Genomic DNA, 25,115 nt, shown 5'->3' on the forward strand with positions numbered 1-25,115 from the left:
GAGGAGGAGGAGGAGGAGGAGGAGGAGGAAGAAGAGAAGGAGGGGGGAGGAAGGGGAGGAGGAAGAAGAGGAGGAGGAAGAGGAGGAGGAAGAAGAGGAGGAGGAAGAGGAGGAGGAGGAGGAAGTGGTACCTGACCATTGAGCTAAAAGCATATTAAAAACAAACGTGTGTGTGTGTGTGTGTGTGTGTGTATGTGTATGTGTGTGTGTTTGTGTGTTTACTACAGGGTAGTAAAAACTACATGCTACAGTGGTGCTTCAAGTTCTGGCCATGAGTTGCTCACGCTGTGGGTGACACGCCACATCATGGATGTCCTCATACGTTCAGCCCAAGTCCTCCTCTGTGGTTGGGGCTCCTGGCTTCTGACATCTCACAAGCAAAGACAAGGACTGTGGGCTGGGACTGAGTTGTTAGAGTGCTTGCCTAGCATGCAGGAAACTCTGGGATCCATTTCCAGCACAGCACAAACCAGGCATGGCCGCACACTCCTGAAATCCCAGAACTCGGGAGATAGAGGCAGGAGGAGTCAAAGTACACAGTGAGTTTGATGCCAGCCTGGGACATATGGGACCATGTCTCTAGGGGAACAAAAGACAGGACCTGTGACACACTGTTCCAACAGGGGCAGCCCTGTGGTCAGTAGGGACAGAGCAAGGCCCGGTGTATGGAGATCCAGCTGTCCTTACCTGCCAGCCAAGGTCTCGGAAGCTGACGTACAGCTCGTGTTTCTTGCAGGCCTGCCTCTGGTCACTGCTGCTGTTTTCTGCATGGGCAAGGAGGCAAAGAAGAAGCCAGGGAAGAGAGAGACATGCACGTGTTCAAGTCCCTTTGCTTTTGCAGTGGGAAAGCAGCCTCTGGAGCCAGGGCCTGAAGGGCAGCGATGACTCACAAGCTGCTTTAGGACCTGTGAGCCCCCAAGGTCACCTCCACCCTTTAGAAGAGGCCCCCAGTCCCACTCAGACGTATCCTGCTTCTGGAACACTCTGCCTGTGGAGGTCTGGCGGGTCAGCTCCAAGATGCTCATGCACCTGTCCACAGTTGGGGTGCAGAGCCAAGGATGGCGATGGAAACCAGAGTAAATCCCACAGCCCCCAGGAGCAAGAACAGTGTGCTTGTGTTTTCCAGGATAGAAGTGTGTAGCATTTGCGCCAAAGGCTGTACTCTGTAAACACTGTGGGAGTATGTCTGTCCACTCATCCCTCACACACAGCTATGGAATCTTTTCTGTCCTGTAATTGCACAAGTGGTTGGTACTTAATGCCTTTCCCTAACCTGAGACTCCCAGGGCCTTCCTTCACCTGTCCTTGCCCATAAAGCCCAGGCCCCTGATCTACACTATAGAGCCCTGCAGACCAGGTGCCCGAGTGCTCAGGCATTTCTCATGTCCCAACACCCTGCAACTATCTAAACATGATGACTGCTCCTTCTGAACCCACTGACAGGCTACCAGGCGTCTGGTGACAAATGACACATCCCCCACTTCCCAAGATGCACAGGAATTCTACCTGCATAGCTCTGAGGTCAAGAAGAGCAAGCACAGGCCAGTCTGTCTTTAGCACAGGAAGGTCAAGGGTCAAGGCACCACCCTAGCACAGTCCACAGAGCCTGGACAACTGGTCTACCTTCTGGACCAGCTATGGACTGGATATCTAAGGTGAACTCTGTGCCATAGCTGGAGGCTACAGCTAGCACTACCTACCTGACAAACCCTACTCCCCTCTCCCTGCAGGAGCAGAGAGGGCTGTGGACTACCTCCTCAGGCCACGGTGAAGCAGCCTGAGCTAGAAACAGTTCTGAGTAGGCTCACTGGGACCAGACTGCCCATAGCTCCCCATCCTGAGTAAGGGTGGATGCTGAAGCAAGACATGGGGGAAAGCGCAATGGTTATTAATGACCTGAAGGGAATGGGTAAAATCTCACTGAAGGTCTTAGGTTTAGTGTTGGCAGCCAGCTATGGGCATGCTGCGGGGGATGGGTCCTTGCTTATCCTATCTGAGGTTGTAGCCGCCCTGGGAGAAGGTTGTTGGAATGCCCCAGCAGGTCCTTCTTAGCAGAAAAGCAAGGGAAGGGGATAAAGGAGACACCTAGCTCCCTTACCTAATCCTGTTCCACTCACCCCACGCAGCACAGCAGAGGGCCTGTGAGTAACAGGCAGTGCAGGCCACCAGCCCCTGAGCAGCTACCTCGGAAAGGCCCTGCCCGGAACAGATGCTCAAACTCGCTTCCACATCCAAGGGTCAGCTGGAGGAAGTGACCAACTACTAGGGTGTTGGGCTGAAGGGGACAAGGGACCCAGGTTCTCTACTTGCGTCTCAGGAGCAGCTGGAACCCCGAGGCAGGGGTGGCGGACAGGAAAGAGACTTTCATGCAGAGGCATGCTGGGACGTGTGTCTGCAGCCGGACACATAAAGGATGATGTGTGTGCAAGAAAGGATTCAACTTGTGTGGCCCATCATGTGAGGTGTGAGCACTTCAAAGGCACTGGGCACACGCCTACACACACGCACAGGCTGCCTTACTAAACCAGGGTGGAGTCCCAGTCCTGAGTTGTTGGTTTGTTTTTTTTAATGTTAAACTTCCAGGCAGGGTTTGGAAGAACTTAAAACGAGAGTAGGGTAGGGAGTTGAAGTCTATGGGAGTAGGCAGATTTCAAGCTAGATCCAGATGGACTAGCTGTCATTCAAGGGAGCATCCCAGAGCTATGGAAGTGGGCACTCTGTGGGACACTGTGGGGTGGTCAGCCTCCAGTCCCCAGTGTCCCTCTCATTCTGCAGGCAAATGTCTGTCATAGATCTTCAAGATCCATGTTGCAGATCTACACGACAAGGGCGGCTTTGCTGGGATGGGTCATGCCAGCTGAGTTGGCAAAGGCTTCTGGGAAGTTTCCGATTCAGAATGGAGCCCTCCTTCACCCCGGGCTCTACCCATCCTTCCCAGAGCAGCCAGCATGACCTCACACCTACGCTGCACACAGCCTGAAGCCATCAAACTCCCACTCCTGCTTGGGAGGGATTTCAGACTCCAAGATGAGACTCTCAAGAGAATGTCCCACCCACCCGGGGCTTCAGCTGCTTCTTCCTTCCCAGTGACCAGTCATAAAGGCTGGTGAGAGAAATCAGAAAGGCTAAGGCATGAGACTTTGTACCCTTGGGGTGCATGGGCTGCAGGAGTGGGGAGCAACCTGGCCTCACTCAGAGCTCTCAGCTCAGTTCCCAGGAGAAGTATTTCTGCACCCCTGGAATGAGCTGAGTTACCCAGCCACTACCCCGACTCCTGGGCCTGTCACTGCATACAGATGAGGGTGACAACCACATCTACCTGTCCCAAATAGCTTTTATAGCTAGGCTTCCACCGCAGAATTCCAATCCCAGCATAAACAAGGGCCCCAAATATGAAAGAACCCAGTTTTTCACTAGGGGCTCACAGACCCCTTTGAGGGGCCTAGAAGCAGCCCCATCTGGCAGAAGAGAATGCTTATGAAGAGTCCAGTCTTCACGACCCATACAGGCCACTGTCAGAGAACAGGCAGTGACTCTGTTCAGGACAGCAGCTGCTTGCAGGCAGTGCCTCGCTCACGGTTAACACGTTTTACTGTGCTTTCCTGAGCTGTCCCATGTTGGGTCTGGGTACTGAGGCAGACAGACTCTGCAACTTATTTAAACAAGTAAAACAGGACCGTCAGCCTCCATACCAGAAGCTGCGACCAACAGGTAATTTATTTGTGCCTGTAAACAATGCCGTCTAGGAATCTATCTATGTCAGAAACACCAAGAGCCATCCGTCACACCAGATGAAACTCTCTCATCTGGGCAAGGAACAAAGAAGCACCCAACACCGACAAGCAGGCACAGTGACCCAGGTCCTGCATCGGTCATGAACCTTGCATAGGAAAACTGCTACAGGGAAGGACTCCTCCTGTCCCCTGGCTCCAGGTTCAGCCCTACCTGTCACCTTCAGCTCTCTGCAGGTCAATACTAAAACTTACCTAGGTCTACATTTGACAACTCTGCCCTGAACAGCCCAGAGCTGGTCTTGAGACTCCTTTAGTCCCTTCAGAGACTTCCCCTATGGCCTCTCCAGCTTGGCATATCCAGCATTAGGGGAGCCTCGCTGAGCATCACTGCCTCGTCCTGAGTTATAATGAGCACTGTGTAATGAGTGTGTTACATACGCAACAGCATGCTGCATGTGTGCACAGTGTGCTAAGAGTTTAATAGCTTAGCAGTTGAGATTGACTTACTAGTTAAGATTGGAATAAAACCCGTGATTGGAAGTGGCCATGTCTACCAAGGTAAAGGGCTTCTTGATGAATTAAAGCCAACGAAACAGGCATAGCCTCTGAATTGGTATACACCTCTCCCTACCCACTGACAGCTACACAGGGTACTGGGAACAGCCTAGAACCAGTAAGTCCAACCACCCCTGCAGGCTACTTTCCCTCTTCAGAAATAAAATGACTAAGGAAGAAGCCATGTATAACTCAAGTTTACCTGGAGTGGAGGGTTGGGAAGGGGTGGATCAGTAGGGGAATGGCCTGTGGTCTCACACTTAATTCTAAACAGCCCAAAGTCCCTTGTGTATTTCCTCAGAATCCTGAGGGCAGGAGCTGGAAGACTGAGTCGGCTTAGGGCCCTCACAAGAAGGCCTAGTTGGTTTGTGTCTAGCCCTTGCCTTGCTTCAGGGTCACCAGAACCCTGGAGAAGCTATATGCTGAAAAGACACGTCCCAGGTCACAGGCTGATGTGTCTGTGATGAGCCTGCAATGAGCTGGTCCCCTCCAACTGCTCGGACCTACCTGCCACGCTGGCCATCCTCAGGGCCTCTTGGTTCTTTGGCGTCTTGGAGCGGTTCTGGCTGCGCTGCTTGCCCCCCGTGGACCGGATACTACGGAGATGGACCTCCGTGGCCTTGAAGAAGGCCACCATGAAGGGTTGCTTGTTCTGGGGTCCATGCCGTCCAATCAGGCCTGCCAACTTGGGGTTGATGCTCTGCCCTGCAGGGGAGGTATTCATTACACGAAGTCCAAGGGACAGGGATGGGCTGGGGGACATGATTCTATTCCCACCTCGCAAAACATTCGCGCACTAGCCGTTCACTTATCCAACAAAGACTGGCTGGGCTATTCTAGGAGCTGTCTTAGAAGTGCCCTGGCCTCTGGTGACCCCTGTGGGGCAAGGGGCAGCACACAATCACCCAGTGGTGACCCAAACACTAAGCAAGGAATGGGAAGCACGAGGAGCCAGGCCAAGACCAGCAGGGAGAGGAGCCAGGAGGGGAAGGCTGTTGTCTCAGGCTAGTGAGTTGGTCACTTGGTCAGCCAGGCTTCAGGGGATGGGAAAGTAACTGCTAGGTCATAAGCATGGCTGCCAACAGTCTGATGACAGTGGAGAGGCTACCAAAAGGAAGACAAGGTGGCAATGAAGAGTGAGCCCCAAGTGGGAAAGGTCACTATGGGTGTAGAGCACAGCACAAATAAAGACCTGGCGGAATTAACCGAGGCTGGAGTCCAGGAGAGTGAGAGCCTGCAGTGTGTGTGTGTTGGGGGAGAAGGGTAGGGGATGACAGAAGACAGCAGGCTATAGGCACCAATACCTCCAGGCCAATGGAAGCATTTTGCCTGAACAAGGTTTTTGCAGGTGTAAGCCCTTGATAAACAGCCAGGACAGGCAAGACAGGCTTCACGCCAGGCGCCAGTGGCTCCGTGAAAAGAGAAAGGCCACACGTCACCATGGATGCCAGGAGACGGAGCTTCCTGACGTCGGGGTGGCAAGGTGCACAGTCAGTGACACCTGGGTACAGGATTTCTGCGTTTCCGTGGGGACAATAAAGCTCTGGCACTTGGGAGACGACAGCTTGTAGGACTTGGTCATGATGGCCAGTGTGGGACAGGAAGCAATTGTAAAGCAGAGGGAGGGACTGGGCTGAGAATCTCAAGTATTCTCTGTGATGACCTTGGGCTGGCCCTGAAACCAGACTGCAAGCTGAAGAACAGAAGCCAGAGACCGGGCAGCCCTAGGAAGGTGCCAAGGGATCAGCCTGGGGCAGTGGAAGTGAGCCTAGTGGGACAGGATCAGATTCTTGGATGCCCTTCCCCAGACACCCTCCAGCTGGTCCTTCACTGCTGCCTGCTTAACACTGGGAAGCTGCTGATTTCAGTTTTCTGTTTGGAAATAGAGCACATGAAATCAAAGTTAAGGGTGGGGAGGTAGGCACCAAGTTTGGGTGGTACATGCCTGTCATCTCAGCTGCTCTGGAGGTTGAGGCAGGAGAATTGAAAGTTCAGTTCATGTCAGTGACTGAGAGACAATTGCCTCAAAAATATAGAGGACTTGGGATGGGACTTAGCTCAGTGTAACAACATATGCAAGGTTGTGAGTTCCACCCCAGCATCAGAGAGAGACAGAGACAGAATCAGAGACAGAGACACAAAAAGACAGAGAGACAGAGAAACATGTCCCTGGAGGTCCCGTTTACCCACCAGCCAGTTTTCTCCAATGGGAATGCCACTGTAATGAGTTTCAGGCCTAGAAAATGGCAGGTTCTGCTGTGATTTGAAGAGAACTGAAGGAATTCGCTGAGAGACTTTGGTAAAGGGACTGAGAAAAAGAGTCCTGTGAGACTGGCACCTTCTTGCCCTAAAGCCATAATGGCTTTCTGAAGATGGGAAACCCAGTGAAGGGGCTGCAGAGTCGAACAAGGAAGACAAAGTTCAGGGTTAGGGCTAGGGTCATGTGGCCAGTAGGAGCTCCCAGCAGGAGGGATGGACAAGGCATCCTGGGTGGCTGTTCTCTATATAACAGACCCCTCCTCCCACATGGTACAGAGTTGTGCTCAGTTCCGTTTGAGGGAATTTGAGGCTAGACAAACATGACAATGGTGTCCAGATCTCTTCCACAGAGAGTTCAGGGGGTACAGCACTGTGCATAGGTTCCCCTAATTAAGAGGTGGGATAGGAAAAGGAACTCCAAGAAAGCCCGGGGTTAGAAGCCAGAGTTAGAATGTACGGAAAAGAGCACCCAGGATGTGACGGCCAATCGTGATTACCAATGGAAACAAACCTTTGGCTATGTCTATGAGGGAGTTTCCAGACTGGGTTAACAGTGCTGGGAGGACTAGCCCTAAGCTGGGGCCTTATCCCATGGGCTGGGATCCAGGGATGAATGAGCATTCCAGTCCATCTCTGTCTGCTTCCTGGCTGTGGACGCAGTGTGCTCAGCTGCCTCACGCTCCTGATGTCCCGATGGACGGTACCCTCGAGCCATGAGACGCACCAGACCTGTGCTAAGTGCTTTCGTGGGTTAGTGTGTCCTATCACTGGGAAAAACAACTCACACCCAGGTCCTGGGCTGTGCCAAGGCCCTGGTGATGAGCATGCTCTGTGTGTCTCCCCATGGAACAACAACGATAAGATCCTTAGAAACACTGACCACCCCATCGGGTGACGAACACGTCAGAGCAGGGAGACTTCAGATGGAGACAATGTCGACTGCCCACAGCAGGACAAGATCAGAGAGGCTGAGCCACCTGCCAAAAAAAACCCCAAAAATCCGTGCAACCCAGAGAGCAATGGCAACAGCACTCAGTCTGATCGCAGAGGAGGCTCGGGAAAGGGCGTGGCTTCACCAGGGCAGCTACTACACCCCCAATCAGTGACAGAGCCAAGGCCAGCAAAAGTGATGGTTAGACGTCACACCAGCTAGTGTTCCCCGGGCAGGTCAGAGATGGGGAAGCCCAGTTTCCAGTGCCTGGCTTGGTCTGGCAGTTAGAATGGTTTTTAAGAGTTTGTGTTTAAGAAAACACATTTCCCAACCCCCACGATTCACCTTCCCCTCCTTTCGGCGTCCGTCTCTCCTACATTCTTGAGCAGGGTCCCCCCCAGTTCATCCATCTATAACGAGACTGAGTCTAATAAAAGAAACCATTAAAGCTGGGCCCTGAGGAATTGCACTTCCCCCCTGGAAGGCTTTTAGGATAGAGTAAAAATGCCTTGACTCAAGCCCCCATGCCTCTCTGGACCCCTTAAATCCAGGCGCCAAGCGTGGCCCCGGTCCCCAAAGCCCTTCTGACCTGCTGGTTGGGGCCAGAGGCTGCCAGCAAACCCACCTCCACCCACCTCAACCTCTACTTAGAGGGAGCCAAAAAACGCACACTTGCACCAGCAGCCCGCACAGCCTTGATTTCCTCCCATGTAAATTGGATGAGGCCATTAGTCTCATATCCCCGTGTCCCTAGTTAATGGCACGCCATTCACCCAGGCAGCTTTGCCCAAGTTCAGTCTGCCCTGGCCTCAGGGCTGGGTGGCAGGCAGTTTGACGAGAGGCACCTAATCCTCCCGTAGAGTCGTTGTCACTGCCCAGAGGTGAGACGTGACCCAGTTCAGTCAAAGCATGGAAGGGAGAAGTTTCTAGAACTTTCCAGAGAAACTGCTAGAAAGCTCTAGAAAACTCACTTGCTGTTCTCATGTTCAGAAGAAATCTATTCTCAGCAGTGCAGAAGCTATCTCCACGTACTGACTCCAGGGAAACCATGTTTCCAAACGAGGGCTACCGTGGAAGGACACCTCAGAGAGGGGCTCCTGTGACACAGCTGTCACTGGGTCAAGCCAGCCTTCAGCCTACGTTCTCACGCCAACCATCGCCATGAATGTCTCACCCCGATGACAGCGACAGAGAACATGGGCACAAGGGCTGGCGCTCGGGAGCAAAGGGGAACGTGGGGAAAGAGCTGGGGTTTCTGTGTAAAAGGCTGGAAGACAACCCAACTGCATTCGACATCGTTAGAAGGATTTAAACACACCCCATTGAGAATGACAGCTAAATTTAGAATTAGAGACACACCTCTGGGGGTGGCTGTGAGGTACTTTCCCGAGAGGTTTAACTGAAGATGAAGACCGCTGTGAATGTGGCCCGAGGTCCCACACTTGAGTGAGAGAGAGTGGGCTGAGTACCAGCCTTCATCTCTCCCTGCTTCCTGACTGCTGGGGATGCCCTGTGACTGGCTGCTGGAACTCCTCTGCAGAGACAGACTGGATCCCCACACCATGAGCCACAGGAAGCCCCTCCTCCCCGAAGTCATTTTCGTGGGTGTTTTGTCACAGCTATGTAGGTAATACAGCCCACTCCACACGCCACACATTAGAGCCCACAGCTGTGTTCTTACTGATAGCTAGAAGCAGAAACCACAGTGTGGCACGTGGAACATGGATGGGGCCCTGGGTTTGTGGCCAGCACTAGTAAATGTTACATCACGATGCCATAACCTGTTATATACAGGTATGCATATACACACTCATACACATATACACGCAGGCACACATACACTTGATATAGTAGAGTCTCACTACACGACCCAGGCCAGCCTTAAACCCACAGCCATCCTCCTTCCTCTCCTCCTGGGGGCTGGGCTTGCAGGCGTGAGCCATCATGATGTATTGTTTTTGATACTGAACAAGGGGGCAGTCAAAAAAGGGTAATTACAGGAATTTCTTTCCCGTTGAGATGCTTCGCACGGCAGTTTCAGTTAATACTTGTAATTATTTGTTTATCTGTATTTAAATATCCAGCAAAGTTACTGAAATGAGGCACAGGGTAGAAATGGGTAAGTTCATTAATGTAGGCAGAAAACACACACACACAATACTTCAAACCATAAAGTCTGTCTTTGGCAAAACTAGAAAATATTTCTATTTTAGTTGAGGGTTAGGTGGACACGTGTTTTTCTCCAAGCCCATGGATTTGCCTGTGAAAAGGCAACTTTTGGAAATAAGGAAGCAGGGGCTGCCCCAGCTGAATAGGAATTTCAGAAAAACAAACACTGTCGCTACATGCAGGACGGTGCTGAAGCAGTCGGGATGGATCATCGGCCACTCAAATTTAACTGGCACCAACCTGCCTGCCTGCCTGGAAGTTTGGATGAGGCCAGGGGTGACTGCTCCTTCCTGGGACTCTGCTGGCCCTCTTTGTTGCTGCTCCCCAGTTTTCAGACAAGGTTTCATGTAGCCCAGGCTAGTGTTAAATGCATTATATAGCTGGGGCTGGCCTTGAACTTCCTGTCCTCCTGCCTCTACCTCTGGAGTGCTGGAATTCCAGGCGTACACCACACAGCCCCTTTACGAGGTGCTAGAGATCAAACCCAGGTCTTTAAACAGGGTAGGAAGTCTCCACCAAGTCACAGCCCGGTCTGTTGATTTTATTCCTTTTAAAAGTAAGAAATAATAAAAAATGACTTTTTAGAGGTTGGGTTTTGTTTTGTTTTGTTTTTAATGGTGTTGCAAATATGTATGCCGCCATGGGTGTCAATTCCTGCAACAGCCAGCTGAGTCAGCACACACACACACACGCACTCACTCTTGAGTGCATGCGCATGCACACACACACACACACACACACACCCCACACACACACACACCACACATGGAGCCTCTTCCAGTTCTCAGCAAGAGGCTGCTGCTCTCAGAGGCCACTAGGCCACCTACCATGGTCTGGGGATGTGTATGTCAGAGGGAGCCCATTGCTGCTGCCATTGCACAGACCCTAGGCACCTCCAGCTAGTTAGTTATCCAGTTTCTCCAGTCACTATCCTGATCCATAAAGTGCAATTTGGGGTCTCACTGGGGCACTACCACATTTTCTTGATGCGTCACATGGACTTGCCACTCTTCTGCACCAACTTATTTCAATCTACACGTCTTCCAGATTCTTCCATGAAACCCCATGTTTGTATTATTTACCCTTTTCATTGCTGAGTAGTATTTCACAACACACACACACACACACACACACACACACACACACACACGAGCCACACAGTCCAGTTTGTATTATTTACCCTTTTCATTGCTGAGTAGTATTTCACAACACACACACACACACACACACACACACACACACACACACACGAGCCACAGTCCATTTATTCTTATGAACACAGTGGGAAGCAGCCATGCAGAGGTTGTCATGGGAATCTGCCTTCTCATTTCCTGACCAATAGTTAGGAGCTAGGTCCTTCATGCCTCCAGTTCCTGCATCTGGCCAACTGTCTGCTTTAGCAAATAAAGTTTTATTAGAACACAACCAGTGTGCAGTCACAAAATGCAGCCTCTGGCTGCCCTCATGCTAACTAGTGTTGGTAAAAACAAGCAACTCCCCTCTGAACCTGACGCCTCTGGAATGTTCTACGGGCATTTGCTGGCGTTCACTGTAACACGAGTTGACCAGGCCTGCTTATTCACACCTCACAAGGAAAACTCCAGGTGAGTTGTTCTTCATCAATTATAGAAAAATTGATTCCAGTCACTGCATTGGAAGGACCAAGGCCCCAGTGACAAGTGAGACTGTCGTGAACACTTGTGACCTTCTGGCCCCAGTGACCCAATTCTACCCAGACCTAAACAGCCGGCTGGACCCTGGGAGGACAAGAAGAACCACTGGGCCTCTTCTGTTCTCTGTCTTTTGGGATTCAGGGCAAAAAGGAAGTGATGTAATCCTGCAGTGCAGAGGCACCTCTAGCCAGCTGTGCTGTGAGAGAAGCTACCCACCAGACTGGCCTTATGCCAGAGTGTCCCCAGCCTCAGGCCGGACGCTCGGCCCCTGCGTTCCCCCACAGATGCCTCAGCCTCACATCTGGACAGCACATGCCCTTTGGTTCTTTAAATGTCCTGTGACCATGTCGGATCCACTGGGGATGGTCAAGAAGAGGAGCACACGTTCCCATGTGCCAGAGCAGAGACTCCCTGGGCAACACACACACACACACACACACACACACACACACATACGGAAGGAGGGAGGGAAGGAGGGAGGGATAACCTTGAAGATCGGGAGGTGAGGCGTAAGCCCTGGAAGGCACCAAAGAAGCAGTTGTGAAGAGACTGAGAGGTGGATGGATCTGGAGGAGAGCACCAGATCACAGGGCCTATAGGTGTTTTCTCCTGGAGCAGGCAAGAGAGCCTGGGTGGACCACAGGAAGTAGGATGGCTGGGCTCCTCACGATGGAAACAAGGTGCCTCTGCATGTGCAGGATACAGTGTGTGTCTAGGACCGGCTCCTCTCGCTACTGTAGATGCTGGAGTTAAAGGGCACTTTGGGAAAGTAGGTGTGTCCATCTGTGGACCACGGGAAGCCCTTCCGAGCAAGAACTTGTCCACCCAGTCTCTGTCTTTCTCCTTCAGTGTGAGGTCTCCGTTTACCGTCCACCACCTTGGGAGAGGCTGTGGGTCACATGACACCAAATCTACTTTTCAGGCTTGTTTGTTGAATGACTTCCAACCAATGTGGATCAATAGGCTATTAGCTGCAGGAAGATGCTTCTAACACGTGGGCATGGGGAAGGGGTCAGCGTGGCTCCGCAGTGCCATGGACCACCATATCAAGCAGGACACTGAGGGGTCTGGGAGTGGGGTCTGTTGACTCTTCAAACGTATGCCCTGGTGGGAGGTTTTAGTGCGGGAGGAAGCTTCTTTTGGTTTGGTTTTGGTTTTCTATTTGAGTCTCAAGCTATAGCTCTAGGTGGCCTAGAACTATGTGAAAGAAACCCAGTATAACTTCAAATTCATGGCAATCCACCTGCCTCTACCTCCCACTTGCTGCGACTGCAGACGTCACTCGCCACCCTGCGGAGAAAATGTCTTATTTTCACTGCCGACAGGATAACACGGGCCACACAATCATAAAAAGTGCAGGCCGTGGCACATGGAGATACGCTCATCCTGTAGGCCCCACAGGGAACCCCTTCTCTCCTTCTAAGGTCTCTCCATCCCAGGGGAGAAGACGGAGGATGACAGTCGGGTGTGGAGAGGCCTGAACTCTGTCTGATCTGCCCAGCTGGCCTTAGCACAGCCCCTTACATGCCCACTGTCCCCTCAAGCCTCTTCCCCACCAGGTCATTGGTACCCATATTTCTAAAAGGCTTTTCCATTGAAGAACAGGGGACCCAAGTCTGAGCCCCAAGTTCAGCACTGAGAGCCATGTGACTTAACCCCAGGGCTTTTTACTGCCTCAGTTTCATTTGTCAGTGACTGCTGGCCTCCCCCAGCAGGGAGACTGTGAAGAATACACCAGCAGTAATAAAGACATCTGGGATTCAGGAGCACAGAGGCAGGCCTGCCCCGGGGCTCGGCACGTTCCATGAGCTCACTCTCCTCTTCCTCCCAGGCGTCATGTCGTCATGTTCATGGAGAACATGAAGGAATGGAGACTCCAAGCGGTTGGTTGGGATGAACCTGGTGAGCAGCAGTGGTGCCCCCAGGGACCACGGGACTGTCCTGCTTCCAGAAGCAACAGGTGAGCCAGAGCCTGGTGTGACACCAACTCAAAGCACAGGCGCCTGCACAGGCAGCCCCTAGCTTCTCTCCTATTCCACCCCACCCCCACCCCCACCGCCACGTCCAGCACCAGCCTGGTGTGCAGGACATGGCTGGCCAGGAATGGGGAAAGAAGACCATGGAGTCAACACCTTTCCTGTGGTCTTTTCTGTATGAAAAACGGGGTCACCAGGCCTCACCCCACAACATTCACCCATCCATCCTTCCCAATGCTGCATGTCTGTCTCTGGGAGCCGAGGTGTCCAGAGGGTATTGACTTCCGCCCCACACCACACGCTCGCCCCCGAACCCAGCTGTGACGCTTTGGTGACTAACTGGGGGGGGGGGGTGTGCGCTACAGCTGGAAGGAGGGATAACAGGCAGGCTTTGCACACTGCCTGGGTGGTCTGGGAAGGGCACCTCTGACCCGGGACCTCCCCCAGGGCCAGATGGAGGAAGTGAGCATTCAGCAAGCCAGGGACTCTGCAATTTGCCATCCAGTAGGCTCTGACGTCAGGCCGGCAAACATCAGGCTTCCAGAAGGAACTCTGCGGTGTCCACATCACACTCGGATGGAAGCAGATGTCCTGGAGCAGGGAGGGAAACTGAGGCCTGGCGGGCAATCAGTTCCAAATTCTGGCGGCCACCAGACGGGTCTCCTCCACCCACGTGGTGTTTGTGGCCTCAAGGTTTGGAGGTCTTGGTTTACTGTTAGTCAGGGTAAGGACTGGTTATCTGCCTCCAGGGATTCTGGTGTTCCCCTGAACTTGAGCTCTGCAGGAACTATGAACACATCAAGTTCCCAGGGTGGGCACAGGGTACTCTCCTGCCAGCTCAAGGCCCAGCACACAGTAGCTTCTGGTCACCCTGACTTCCCAGGGGGCCCTGTGAGCCTTATACCCATGTGGTTGCAGGAGGGGAAATCTGTCAGCCATCCAGCTGTCTACATAAGCATGGTGTCTTCAGAACGGGATAGGAAGGGTCCCAGTGCTGTTGTTACCTAGGTTACCAAGGTGCCCCAGAAGACAATCATGAGACCCCCAGGGACTTGCTGGTGGTGCTTGCGAATGGGACCTATGCACCCAGATGACACTAAAGGACCTCTCACTGGAGACCACCGGATGGGGAAGACCACGAACCCATCGGAAGGCTAGGAAGTGCCCAGTCACCCTGTCCTGTAGCCCATCCCAGATGTCCTCACCCACACAGCCAATGACCTCAGTGTATTGTCTGCATGGTTTAAGGGCAGTCCTTCCCTGGCCAGGCGACCAATGAAAGGCCTTCCTGGGAAAGCGCTACACCTGGACAGGGACGCCTTCCCTTCTGTCCCTTATCCAGGAACAGACAGAGCCTCGCCCCGACGGCTCGAAATTTCTTTAGCTACCAGCCAGGAGAGCTCCGCTTCCAGATGAGCTGTTGATATTTGGAGCCCTGTGGGTTCTCTGGGTATCAGTTTCCTCGCCTGGGCCCGTTTATTTTCCTCAGCTGGCATTCCTCATCCTTAACAGACCGTGAACCCCTCCCTCCGAGGGGCACCTGTGGCTCCTCAGGAAGCACCGGCTAAGGGAGGCTGGTGCAGACCCAGTGCCATAAGCTCCCACCAAAGTTATCTCTTTCAAAAGAGCCAATACGCCCAGCTTGGCAGGTTATCGGGTGTCTCCACAGCTATTCAACTCTGTGATCGGAGCTCAAGGGCTGCTGTGGACCACAGGGTCAGACGGGCGTGACTGGTGCCACCAGACAACGTCTGTGGACGCTGAAGAGAGTATCACTGTTTGTGCCAAGCGGAGTTGTCTTCTGGTTTGTTGGAAATCATTTTAAAATATGAAGACTCGTGCTGGGGAGATGTCTCGGTGTGTCAAGCGCTCACCAATCAAATGCGAGGATGTGATTGGATTCCCAGCAACCACGTGAGAAGCCGAGCATGGCTGAATGCCTGGGTAACCCCAGCACCAGGCTTGGGGGGGGGGCGGAGTAGAGACAGGTAGATCCCTAAAGTTCACTTGGCAGCCTGTCTAGCCAATCAGTGAGCTGTGGTTCACTGGGCAGCCTCTCTAGCCAATCAGTGAGCTGCACATTTAGGGAGGGTGGGACCCTGTCCAAAAGAAAAAATTACGTGGAGAGGGCAATAGAGGAAGTGGAAGGCAGCTGACCTTGACCTCTGACCTCCACGTGCCCGTGAGAAAATGTTATCTATGCACACCCACCCAGGCATACCCACACCTACACACATGTAAACATTCACTCACACAGGAAAAAACAGACTCCAAAGTGAGAACAGCAGCCTTCAGGTCGAGCGTAGTCACCAGGGTGACGACATTCATTTAGCAACTCCTGAGGCAGATGACGGAACTCTGGAACTTTCAAGAGGCCTGAGTAAGGCTCTGGGGCAGGGAAAGGGTAGAGACTGGGAGAGGGGGAGACAGCACAGTTCAGAAAGCACAGAGATCCTAAACACTGCGGTCTACACTCAGCCTTGAACTTAGGTGAGCTTTGGGGAAAGGAATGTTCTAGAAGGTGGGGGATAGGAGGACAAGCTCAGGATAGTTCCAGTTCTCCACATCTTGCTCCCACAGCCCTGGGCTGCAGAAGAAAGAAAAAGAGGGGGGATACCTAAGCCAGACTGTCCTTGTCATCCTCGAGATTCTAGCGAGGGTCCAGACTGAAGCCATGGCCTCAGAGGGCCATGCTAAACTGCAGAGAGCTGGAACGAACAGAAGAGGACCACCGGAGCCCCAGGCAGATGACAGGAAGAGACAGTATGGTGCAAGGTGGCTCAGTCAGTGAGGGGCTTGCCTCCAAAGCAGGAAGACCCGACTTTGATCTCCCAGAACCCATGTAGAGAAAAAGCCAGGGGATGAAGAGGCAATATTGCTCGGCGGGTAAAGGTGTTTGCCACCAAGCCTGACCAACTGAGTTTGGAATCCGCACGATAGGAGAGAGCAGACTTCTTCAAGTTGTTCTTTCACCCTCATGTGTGTGTCATGTGTGTGCGCGCACAAATGTGAAGTTTCTTGTAAAAGCTGTGTTATTCCAACACCAGGAAAACGCAGGTCCCTGGGCTTCTTTGGCCAGACAACCTCACTTACTTGGTGAATTCAGCCCAGTGGAAAAGGACTGGAGCCTCAGTCCTCACCACGGAGGAGAAACCATCAAGGCTGCAGCCCTCATGGCGGTAGTGACAGCCACAGTTTATCCAGGCTACACCTGAGTTCTGACCATTCATAGAATGGTCCAGGACCCAGCATCCAGCATCCTGGGGAGACAAGCTTTCTTGTACTCCAGACCTAGTCTATTTGAATCTTCATTTTGAAAGGTGCCCTGGGAGATCCTCTGGGAAGCACACATGTGCCAGGGTACACGTGTAGAAGACGCCTTGCATGGATCCTACTCTATGGGGCTCTAGGATTAAATTCAGTCAGTTTAGCGGTAAGTGTCCCCACCCCTCTGGATGTTCCTACTGAGACACAATTTTAAATCTCTTCCCTCATACCAACTCATGAAATCCTCTAACAACCCTAGGGCCACATCCCTTACCACCTGCATGTTGGAGACAAGCGTGCCAAGATCCGGACAGGTCCAACGTCACAGACTGAGAGTAGGCAGGGCTCTAGACACTGAGGGTCATAAAACATACCTGAAAGTGAATTAGCTCTTTAAGAGCAGATGGGGCCTGATACGTTGCCAGTTGAACATTGCGGTAGTTTGAATGAGAAATGTCCCCCACAGTCTTTGGCATCCAAACACTTGGTCCCCTGTTGGTGGCACTGTTTTGTAGCCTTGCTGGAAGAAGTAAGTCATGGAGGCTGGGCTTTCAGAGTAAAAAGTCTTTCCTACTTCTACCTTGCTGTTCTATGGTTTCCGTCTGAAGTGAGCTCTCTGTCCCCGTCTCTATGCCTGCTGCCTGCTGTCCTCACCATCAAGGATGCTGAGCCTCGGGCACTGTAAGCCAAAAGAAACTCCTTTTCCTATAAGTCACCTTGGTCACGGTGTTTTATCACAGTCAGAGGAAAGTATCTAAGACTCACAACATCCTCTGCGTGAGAACCAAAACAGACGGTCAGAACCTCCAGCCAGTTCTTAAGCATCCAGACGGCATCCCTGTAAAGGCACTCAAGAGTCACCTCTGGGAAGTGGAACTTAGGACCTGGGGGAAGGACACTAGGGAAAACTCCTTTCTGTGACACACTTTCATCCTGTTGTGGGGGGAGTAGTTCCTGAAAACAAGGTGCTTTCCTCCCCTCCCCCACCCCCCAAAATAACTGTTAGAAATGGAGCCGGAAAGATGGCTGGAGATTGATAACCCTTCCTGCTTGTGATGGTTTGTATATGCTCCTCCCAGCGAGTGGCACTATTAGGTGTGGTCTTGTTGGAGTGGGTGTGCCCTTGTTGGAGTGGGTGTGCCCATGTTGGAGTGGGTGTGGCCTTGTTGGAGTGGGTGTGGCCTTGTTGGAGTGGGTGTGGCCTTGTTGGAGTGGGTGTGGTCTTGTTGGAGTGGGTGTGATCTTGTTGGAGTGGGTGTGTCACTGTGGGTGTGGGCTATAAGACCCTAGTTCCAGCTGCCTGGGAGTCAGTGTTCTGCTAGCAGCCTTCAGATGAAGCTGTAGACCTCTCAGCTCCTCCTGCTCCATGCCCGCCTGGATGCTGCCATGTTCTGCCTTGATGATAATGGACTGAACCTCTGAACCTGTAAGCCAGCCCCAATTAAATGCTGTCCTCATAAGAGTTGCCTTGGGCTGGGCAGTGGTGACACACATGTCTTTAATCCCAGCACTTGGGAGGCAGAAGCAAGCAGATTTCTGAGTTTGAGGCCAACCTGGTCTACAGAATGAGCTCCAGGACAGCCAGGGCTACACAGAGAAACCGTGTCTTGAAAAACAAAAACAAAAACAAAAACAAAAAAAAAACAAAAAGAGTTGCCTTGATCGTGGCGTCTGTTCACGGCAGTAAAACCCTAATGAAGACCAAAGACCGGTTCTCAGGACCCTCATCACTCATCTCATACCCCCTGTAACGCCAACCCCAAGGGACCTGATGCCCGTTCCTTGCTCTGAGGTCACCTTCACTCATGCGTGATACCCACAGAGACATATTCATGGGAGGGAGCGAGGAAGACGCATCAAGAAGGACCAGCTAACAATGGCGACTCAGACCACTAACGTGTCTTCAGTGCTCCAATCGCCCCCCAATAAAGAACATCTGGCAACGTCTGAAGACTTAGAAGGCTGAGGATGCCAGCAACCATGCTTCATTTCCCAGGAGGCCAGGAGCCAAAAACCTGGCTGGCACTGCTCTGAGTGTATTATATGCCCTTGAGGCTCTAGGCTTGTGAAGTTCTCATGTAGCTGGTCTCGGCTGACCCAAGACTCTGCATGTCCAACACGACTGCACCCCTGCTGACACTGTGAGCAGCAAGGCCATCTCTGGCCCAGCTTGCCTAACTCCCAATCTTCTTGTGTAAGCGGCAAAGGCATGCGTTGGGTTTAGGTGAGAAGCCACAGAGTATTGAGGCTGGTTGAGATGGGAGCAGGCAGATAACAAAACAAGTTTGTGGACGGCAACTGAGCCCCTGCTGAAGTGCACGGGTAGGAGGTTCCCCTGGAACTCACCATCCAGGGTCTCCACAGAGAGCTGTAAGCCCAGGTTGTGCCGAGGGTTAACCACCCAGTGGTTGCTGGTGGCTGTGATATCAAACACCAACCAGCCCTCCTCAGAAGCCCAGATGGTGCGGCTGTCCAGCAAGAAGAGGTCCGACTCCCTGGAGAGGAGAGACAGAAAGACACAGGCTCAGGGTTAGATAGGTCACAGCTCTGCCACACTGACAGCTCAGCGGCTTACAGACTGGAGAAGCTCTGTGTAACACACCAAGCAGAGGGCAGGGCACCGGTCCTCTAAACACAGACTTGTCAGAATAGGACACAGGTACAATGACCTCTTAGCAGTTGTGACGGGGAAAGAAAGTAGAGAATTTTCTGGAATAGGGAACTGGCACAGGCCATTTCACCGTACCGTATGTCAGGGGACCCCAGAAGAATTCAGAAGAGATAGGAATTATACAGCCTGCAAGTGTCTGGGGCAGAAGGTAATACCCACGAGGTCATCCACCACGTGTCCGCCACCGTGCCAAGAACTCCACACACCCTGTCGAAGATGGAAGGTGGCTGGGCTAGTTGGCTGAGAGATGGAGCAATGGACGGATTTATGGATAGAAGATGGATGGGTAGATACGTCAATAGATAGGTTCAGTGAGTATATGAACAGACAAATGAAAGATGGATGGGTGGGGAGGTGGAGAGAGATGGACAGGGGATGGATGAGCAGATGAACAGATGGGCAGGTGGGTGTGTGGGTGGATGATGAATGCATGGAGAGATAAATGGATGTGTAGATGGGTAGGTGGATAAATAGAAAGATGAACTGATAAAGAAAGAGACAGAAGATGGGTGGGTGGGTGACAGATGAATGAATGAAAGGTAGATGGAAGCATTGGTGAATAGAGGGAGGACAGATAGGTAAAGAGATGGATGGATGGATGAATGGATGAGTGGATGGATGGAGGGAAGGATGGATGGATGATGGATAGATGGAGAGAGGGATGGATGGATGGATGGATGGATGGATGGGGGTGATGGATGTGCAGGTATGTGGAAGTGGGACAGTAAATGGACACCACTCCAACCTTGCATATAATATATAAGGTATTCAAATCAGCTCTTGGGGATTTTTAGTTATTGAGACATGATGGTCAACTAAAATACGAAAGCCTCCATACTATGCTGGGCACTGAGTTTAGTGATGCCTCTCTCCAACCTAGGCCCTCCCCAGGGCCCCTCACAGCTACCATAAGCCCTGGGGTTACTACCTTCCTGGGAACAGGAAAACATTTCACCATTCATACAGAAAACCCTCAGATACGGCAACTGTTGGCTGAGCACAGTTCACTGGCCAGGCTCTGGAGAAGAAAACTCAGGCAGCTTCCTGTCACCACGTCCTCACAGCAACCCTGTGAGCTGGGGATCCTGGCCACACTACTGGGGAGATCTCTGTGGGCAGGACTGTGATGCAGAAGGCAGGCCTGGCGGGACTTTCTCGAAACTCTCGGAGCCTTTGATAAATCAGACTCATTGTCGTGTGTCCCACTAGCAGCAGTCGGAGCCAATACCAGATGCCAGCCTGAAAAGACTGTCCAGTTGGTCCCAGTCCCCTCCTCCTACCCCCACGTGTCTCAGAGGTCACCAAGTTCTCTCCTTGCTGGGAACCATAATGCATTGTACTGCCACCAGGCCCATCAGCACACCCAAGCTGGTGCTTTTAACTTCTCTCCACTCAGAAGCCATCAGCATTGCTCTGGGAGTTCCATAGTCACCCAGAAACCAAACGTGGACACAGCCAGTGCTGAGGTTGGTGTGAGGGGACCCGTGGTCTCATGGATCAAAGTCACCAAAGGCACAGAGAACCTAGGTGGCCTAGGCAAGTCACATGTCCAGGCTTGGAAGTGGTGGGCAGGGGACTCCAGACAAGGACAACATCACCAGGACCATAGGTAGAGGTGTGGGTGGTCCCGATGCACACTGCCCCACACCCGATTTAGAAAACGTTGAATTTCATCATTGCTCCAGCCAGAGAGTCATGCCTCCTTCCAAACTCACGTTGAAAGCTAATCCGTAACATGACGATATTAAGAGGGGAGCTTTCCAAGCTGGCTAGCCGAAGAAGATGGGGCCTGTGGGACTAGACCAGTCCTTGTGTGAGGCTTTCAAGGAGAGCATTTGAGCCCCTTTGTGCTTTCCCGCTTCCACTGTGTGAGGACATAGCAACAAGGCACCATCTTGGAACAGGGTAACATTTGCCAGATCTGGTTCCCACCAGCACCTTGACCTCCAGCCACCACAACTGTGAAGTTCCCCAGTCTTTATTTATTTTTTTTAAGATTTATTTATTTATTGATTGATTGATTGATTGATTGATTCTATGCAAGTACACTGTAGCTGTCCCCAGACACTCCAGAAGAGGGAGTCAGATCTCGTTACGGATGGTTGTGAGCCACCATGTGGTTGCTGGGATTTGAACTCCTGACCTTCGGGAGAGCAGTCGGGTGCTCTTACCCACTGAGCCATCTCGCCAGCCCCCGTAAGTTCCCCAGTCTTAAGAAATTTATCACAGCATCATAAGCCAACTACGATGCTACAAATTCTCATCTTAAACCAGGAAACCATCCACCTGGTAAGAGCCTATGCTGTCGCTTAGGGGGCCTCCAGATCTGTAGTAGTTTGTCTCCTCCGTGACTTATTACAGAGGTGAGGAAGCTTCCTAAGGGCCCCACAGGGCTTGAAAGACCCTAATTTTGACTCTGATGTCCACACTGAGTAATAATAATAATAATAGCCTACTCCTCAGGTTCTCGAACCTGAGGCCCCTTTAGAGGTGACTTCAGAACTTGTTTGGGACACATCTTACATAGCTTTCAAAGGCGCACACAGGGAAATCTGGCTGGCTTCATTTCCAGTTTGCCTGATGGCTTCCCTGACTCTGGAGAGCTCCCTGGACCGAAGCAGCTCGCTACCCTGATAGACAGAGGATGGAAGATGTCACTCCAAGTCAACTGGGGACATCTGCTCAGAGCTCGAGATGTGAAACCTGGGTGGCGATGCTGTTGGGAATATCAGATGTGCAGGGAGAGGGAACAGTTGCTGGCACAGGAAATGATGCCTGTGACCGGGGGACTGAGCAAGTCTCCACACAGGCTCTCCCGCCCATGGATTCTAAGCCTTCTTTTATGAAAGGCCAAGACACTGAGGCCAGATGTGTCAGGCCAGAAGTGACTCGTCACCGGCGGTGGATCACCAAGAAGGCGGCCACTCCCCGTTGTCATCTCTGTTTGAAGCTTATCCTAGGCATGCATGGAAGAGCCACACCTGATCTGAAGGGACAGAGGGGGATAGAGGTGGAGATCCCTCACCAGAACAGATGCAGGACCACTGGAGAGGGACAGCAGGTACCCACTCAACAGCACTTTCCCAACTGTGTAGGAAAATGGATTCCTGGTCCAGCTCACAGTATTGCGAAGGCACTCAGAGAGCCGTGAATGGGCCTCCAGGATATTCTTCTATACCTAGAGCACAACTGCTGCCTGCCCAGCCCAGGTTGAGTGCAGAGGTGGGGAACCCACAAGTGTTGGGGCCCCAAGGAACAGACATGCATTCATTTACCTTCACCACTCCGGAAACCTGGGTGCTTCCCAAGCCTGGAACTCTGAACTTTCCCCAGCCCTCAGACATGGTCCTTGTCACTCCCACGTCGGTAGTCGTGGCACACACCTGTAATCCCAGCACCCAGGAGGCCAACTCCGGACTGCTACAGGTCTGATCTATGTATGAGTTCGGGCAGTAGATACGGTTTCCGCTTCACATGTGGGCCTGGGGACACATATCATTGCTCCAGGGCAAGCTTTAGACATGGTGGAACTAGGTGTGGCATAGGAAATCTAATTTAAGAATCACTATCCCACGTTCTCATCCCCTGATCCCCAGGTCACATCTCTGCAGGGAGGGAGAGGGATGCAGTCCTGCATGGTATCTGCCATTCTCTGCACTGTGTGGGATAGAGACATCCCCAGAGGAGGGTGGGATCCAGGACGAACCAAGACAGCCCGTCCTCAGCCCTGATGTCTTCTGGGTAAAATGGGAACAGGGTCATCTTGGGTGGTAATTGGAAAGAGCCAAGTGAAGACAGGCACACCTCAGGTGTTCCAAAGATACACACTACCAGTTAGGGTATCTCCCTGCTAAGCTTTAGGAAATCCTAAGGACTTGCTTGACAATTCTCAGCAGAAAGGCCTCCATCCATACAAAGACTGTCAACTTCACACATGTGCAAAGGCACTCCCAGCTGTGCAAGACTCTCTAAATAATGACCAACAACAACTCCTCCTGTCTGTACCAGGATGTATTCCTTCATATAGCAGAGGAGGCCGATTGTGTGAGCTGCTGGGTCAACAGGTCCCTATAGGAGCAAGGTTTAGCTAGGACCAGGACTTGAGAATCTGAGTTGCTTCTAGATTTACCCCCCTGGAAATTGAGTCACCAAGTTGGCAAGCCTTGCTACAGTAGAAGTTGGGGGAGGGAGACGAGGGGGTCCTCCTGTGCTGGATAGTTTTATGCCAACTTGACACAAGCTAAAGTCATCTGAGAGGAGAGAACCTCAATTAAGAAAATGCCTCCATAAGATTAGGTTGTGCACAAGACAGTAGGACATTATTTAAATCAATGATTGACGTGGAAGGGCCCAGCCCATTGTGGGTGGGGCCCTGCAGGGCTGGTGGCCCAAGGTTCTATAAGAAAGCAAGAAGAGCAGTCGATGATGAGCAAGCCCGTAAGCAGCACCCTCCATGGCCTCTGTATCAGCTCCTGCCTCTACCTTCCTGCCCTGTTTGAGTTCCTATCCTGACATTCTCCAACGATGAACAGCGATGTGGAAGTGTAAGCCAAATAAGCCCTTTCCTCCCCAACTTGATTTTGGTCATGGTGTTTTGCCGCAGCAATAGAATCCCTGACTCTGATACCTCCTGAAGAGGGGGAGAAAGATCGTTCCGCTGGAGGGTCTGCAAAGAGAGCATCAACCACTTTGCTGTGACTGTGATAAACATCATGACCAGCAGCAACTTAAACAATTTATTTATTTATTTATTTTAGTTGTGTCTCCAGGGAGTAGAGCCAATCCATCATATCAGAGAAGACAAGGTGTCAATCAAAGAAAGCACCACAGCAGGAGCAAGAAGCTGGCAGGTCACAGCCAGGCTGTCAATCAAAAAAGCACAACCGCAAGATCAACAGGCTGGCATGAAGTGGAAACCTAAGGGTTCTTTGGAAAGTCCGTTGTGTTGGGTGGTGTTTTGCTGGGGCAAACATGAGAAGGAGCGTTTAGCTGAAGCAGACACAGGTGAAAACTCAGGCAGACTCATGGAGGAACATTTAGCTGAAGCAGACACAGGAAAGAGGATGTTCTGCTAAGGCAAGCATGAGAAAGGACACGCGATGAAGGATTCTTCGCTAACAACACGCATGTATTGGTCTGCCTTACATGCATGGTTGAGCTGCATTTGCTGGGACACCATAGAGAACCCCCCTGCCCCCCATTAATGATGTGCTGCAGTTTCTTGCCACTTCTGTGGACTTTGGCTGCTTGGCAGAGTGATGTCAGCTGAGGCAGACACACGTGCTGAGGCAAGACCTGTGGGCCCGTTTAGGAGGTACAAATGATAGGTCTAGGCAGACAGTGACAGAGGCTGAGCTTGGCTGACTCTGCTAGGCAGTGACACCACTGCTGGTTGGTGTTTGCTAACCCAACTCTACCGAACTGGACTGCTGGTTTATCCGTGAAGGGTTTGCAAGTGGATGGAGCCGCCTGCTACTGCCGACCTGTGAACGGAACTGCCAACCTCCAGACAACACAGATGAGCGTTGCTCCAAAGAACCTTTCTAAGCAGGTCCATTTCCCCTGGATCCTTCCTTTTCCACTCCCTCTGCTGGGTGGTGGGCTAGAAGGGAGGTTAAAGTGTTTAAAAATAAGGTTTGAAAAGAATTAAAGTTACCCTGGCAGATCACAGTTCAGCCATACACAGAGAGGAGAGAGAGGGAACGGAGGGTGGGGGGGAGCACCAACCCCCAGTGGTGTACTTCCTCCAGGAAGGCTGTACCTCATTAAAGTTCCATACCCTCCCCATCACCATCCTCAGCTGGAGACTAAGTCTTCAAATCTGAGAGCCAACCGGAGCCATTTCTTGCTCAAACCACCATAGCGAGGGAGGAAGAGGCC

General features: G+C 52.0%; 1 protein-coding gene across 1 annotated transcript in view; it reads right to left on the reverse strand.

Annotated features, from left to right (window-relative positions):
• Positions 1 to 25,115, reverse strand: part of Bmp7 (bone morphogenetic protein 7) — a 73,367-nt gene that overhangs the window by 4,771 nt on the left and 43,481 nt on the right. The window contains exons 3-5 of the mRNA XM_021149516.2: positions 18,911 to 19,059; positions 4,797 to 4,994; positions 688 to 764 (exon numbers count right to left, since the gene is read on the reverse strand). Of these exons, the coding sequence (XP_021005175.1) occupies positions 688 to 764; positions 4,797 to 4,994; positions 18,911 to 19,059 (424 nt within the window). The remainder of the gene's footprint in view (positions 1 to 687; positions 765 to 4,796; positions 4,995 to 18,910; positions 19,060 to 25,115) is intronic.

The sequence above is a fragment of the Mus caroli genome, chromosome 2 (genome assembly GCF_900094665.2).
Source record: "Mus caroli chromosome 2, CAROLI_EIJ_v1.1, whole genome shotgun sequence".
NCBI lineage: Eukaryota > Metazoa > Chordata > Mammalia > Rodentia > Muridae > Mus > Mus caroli.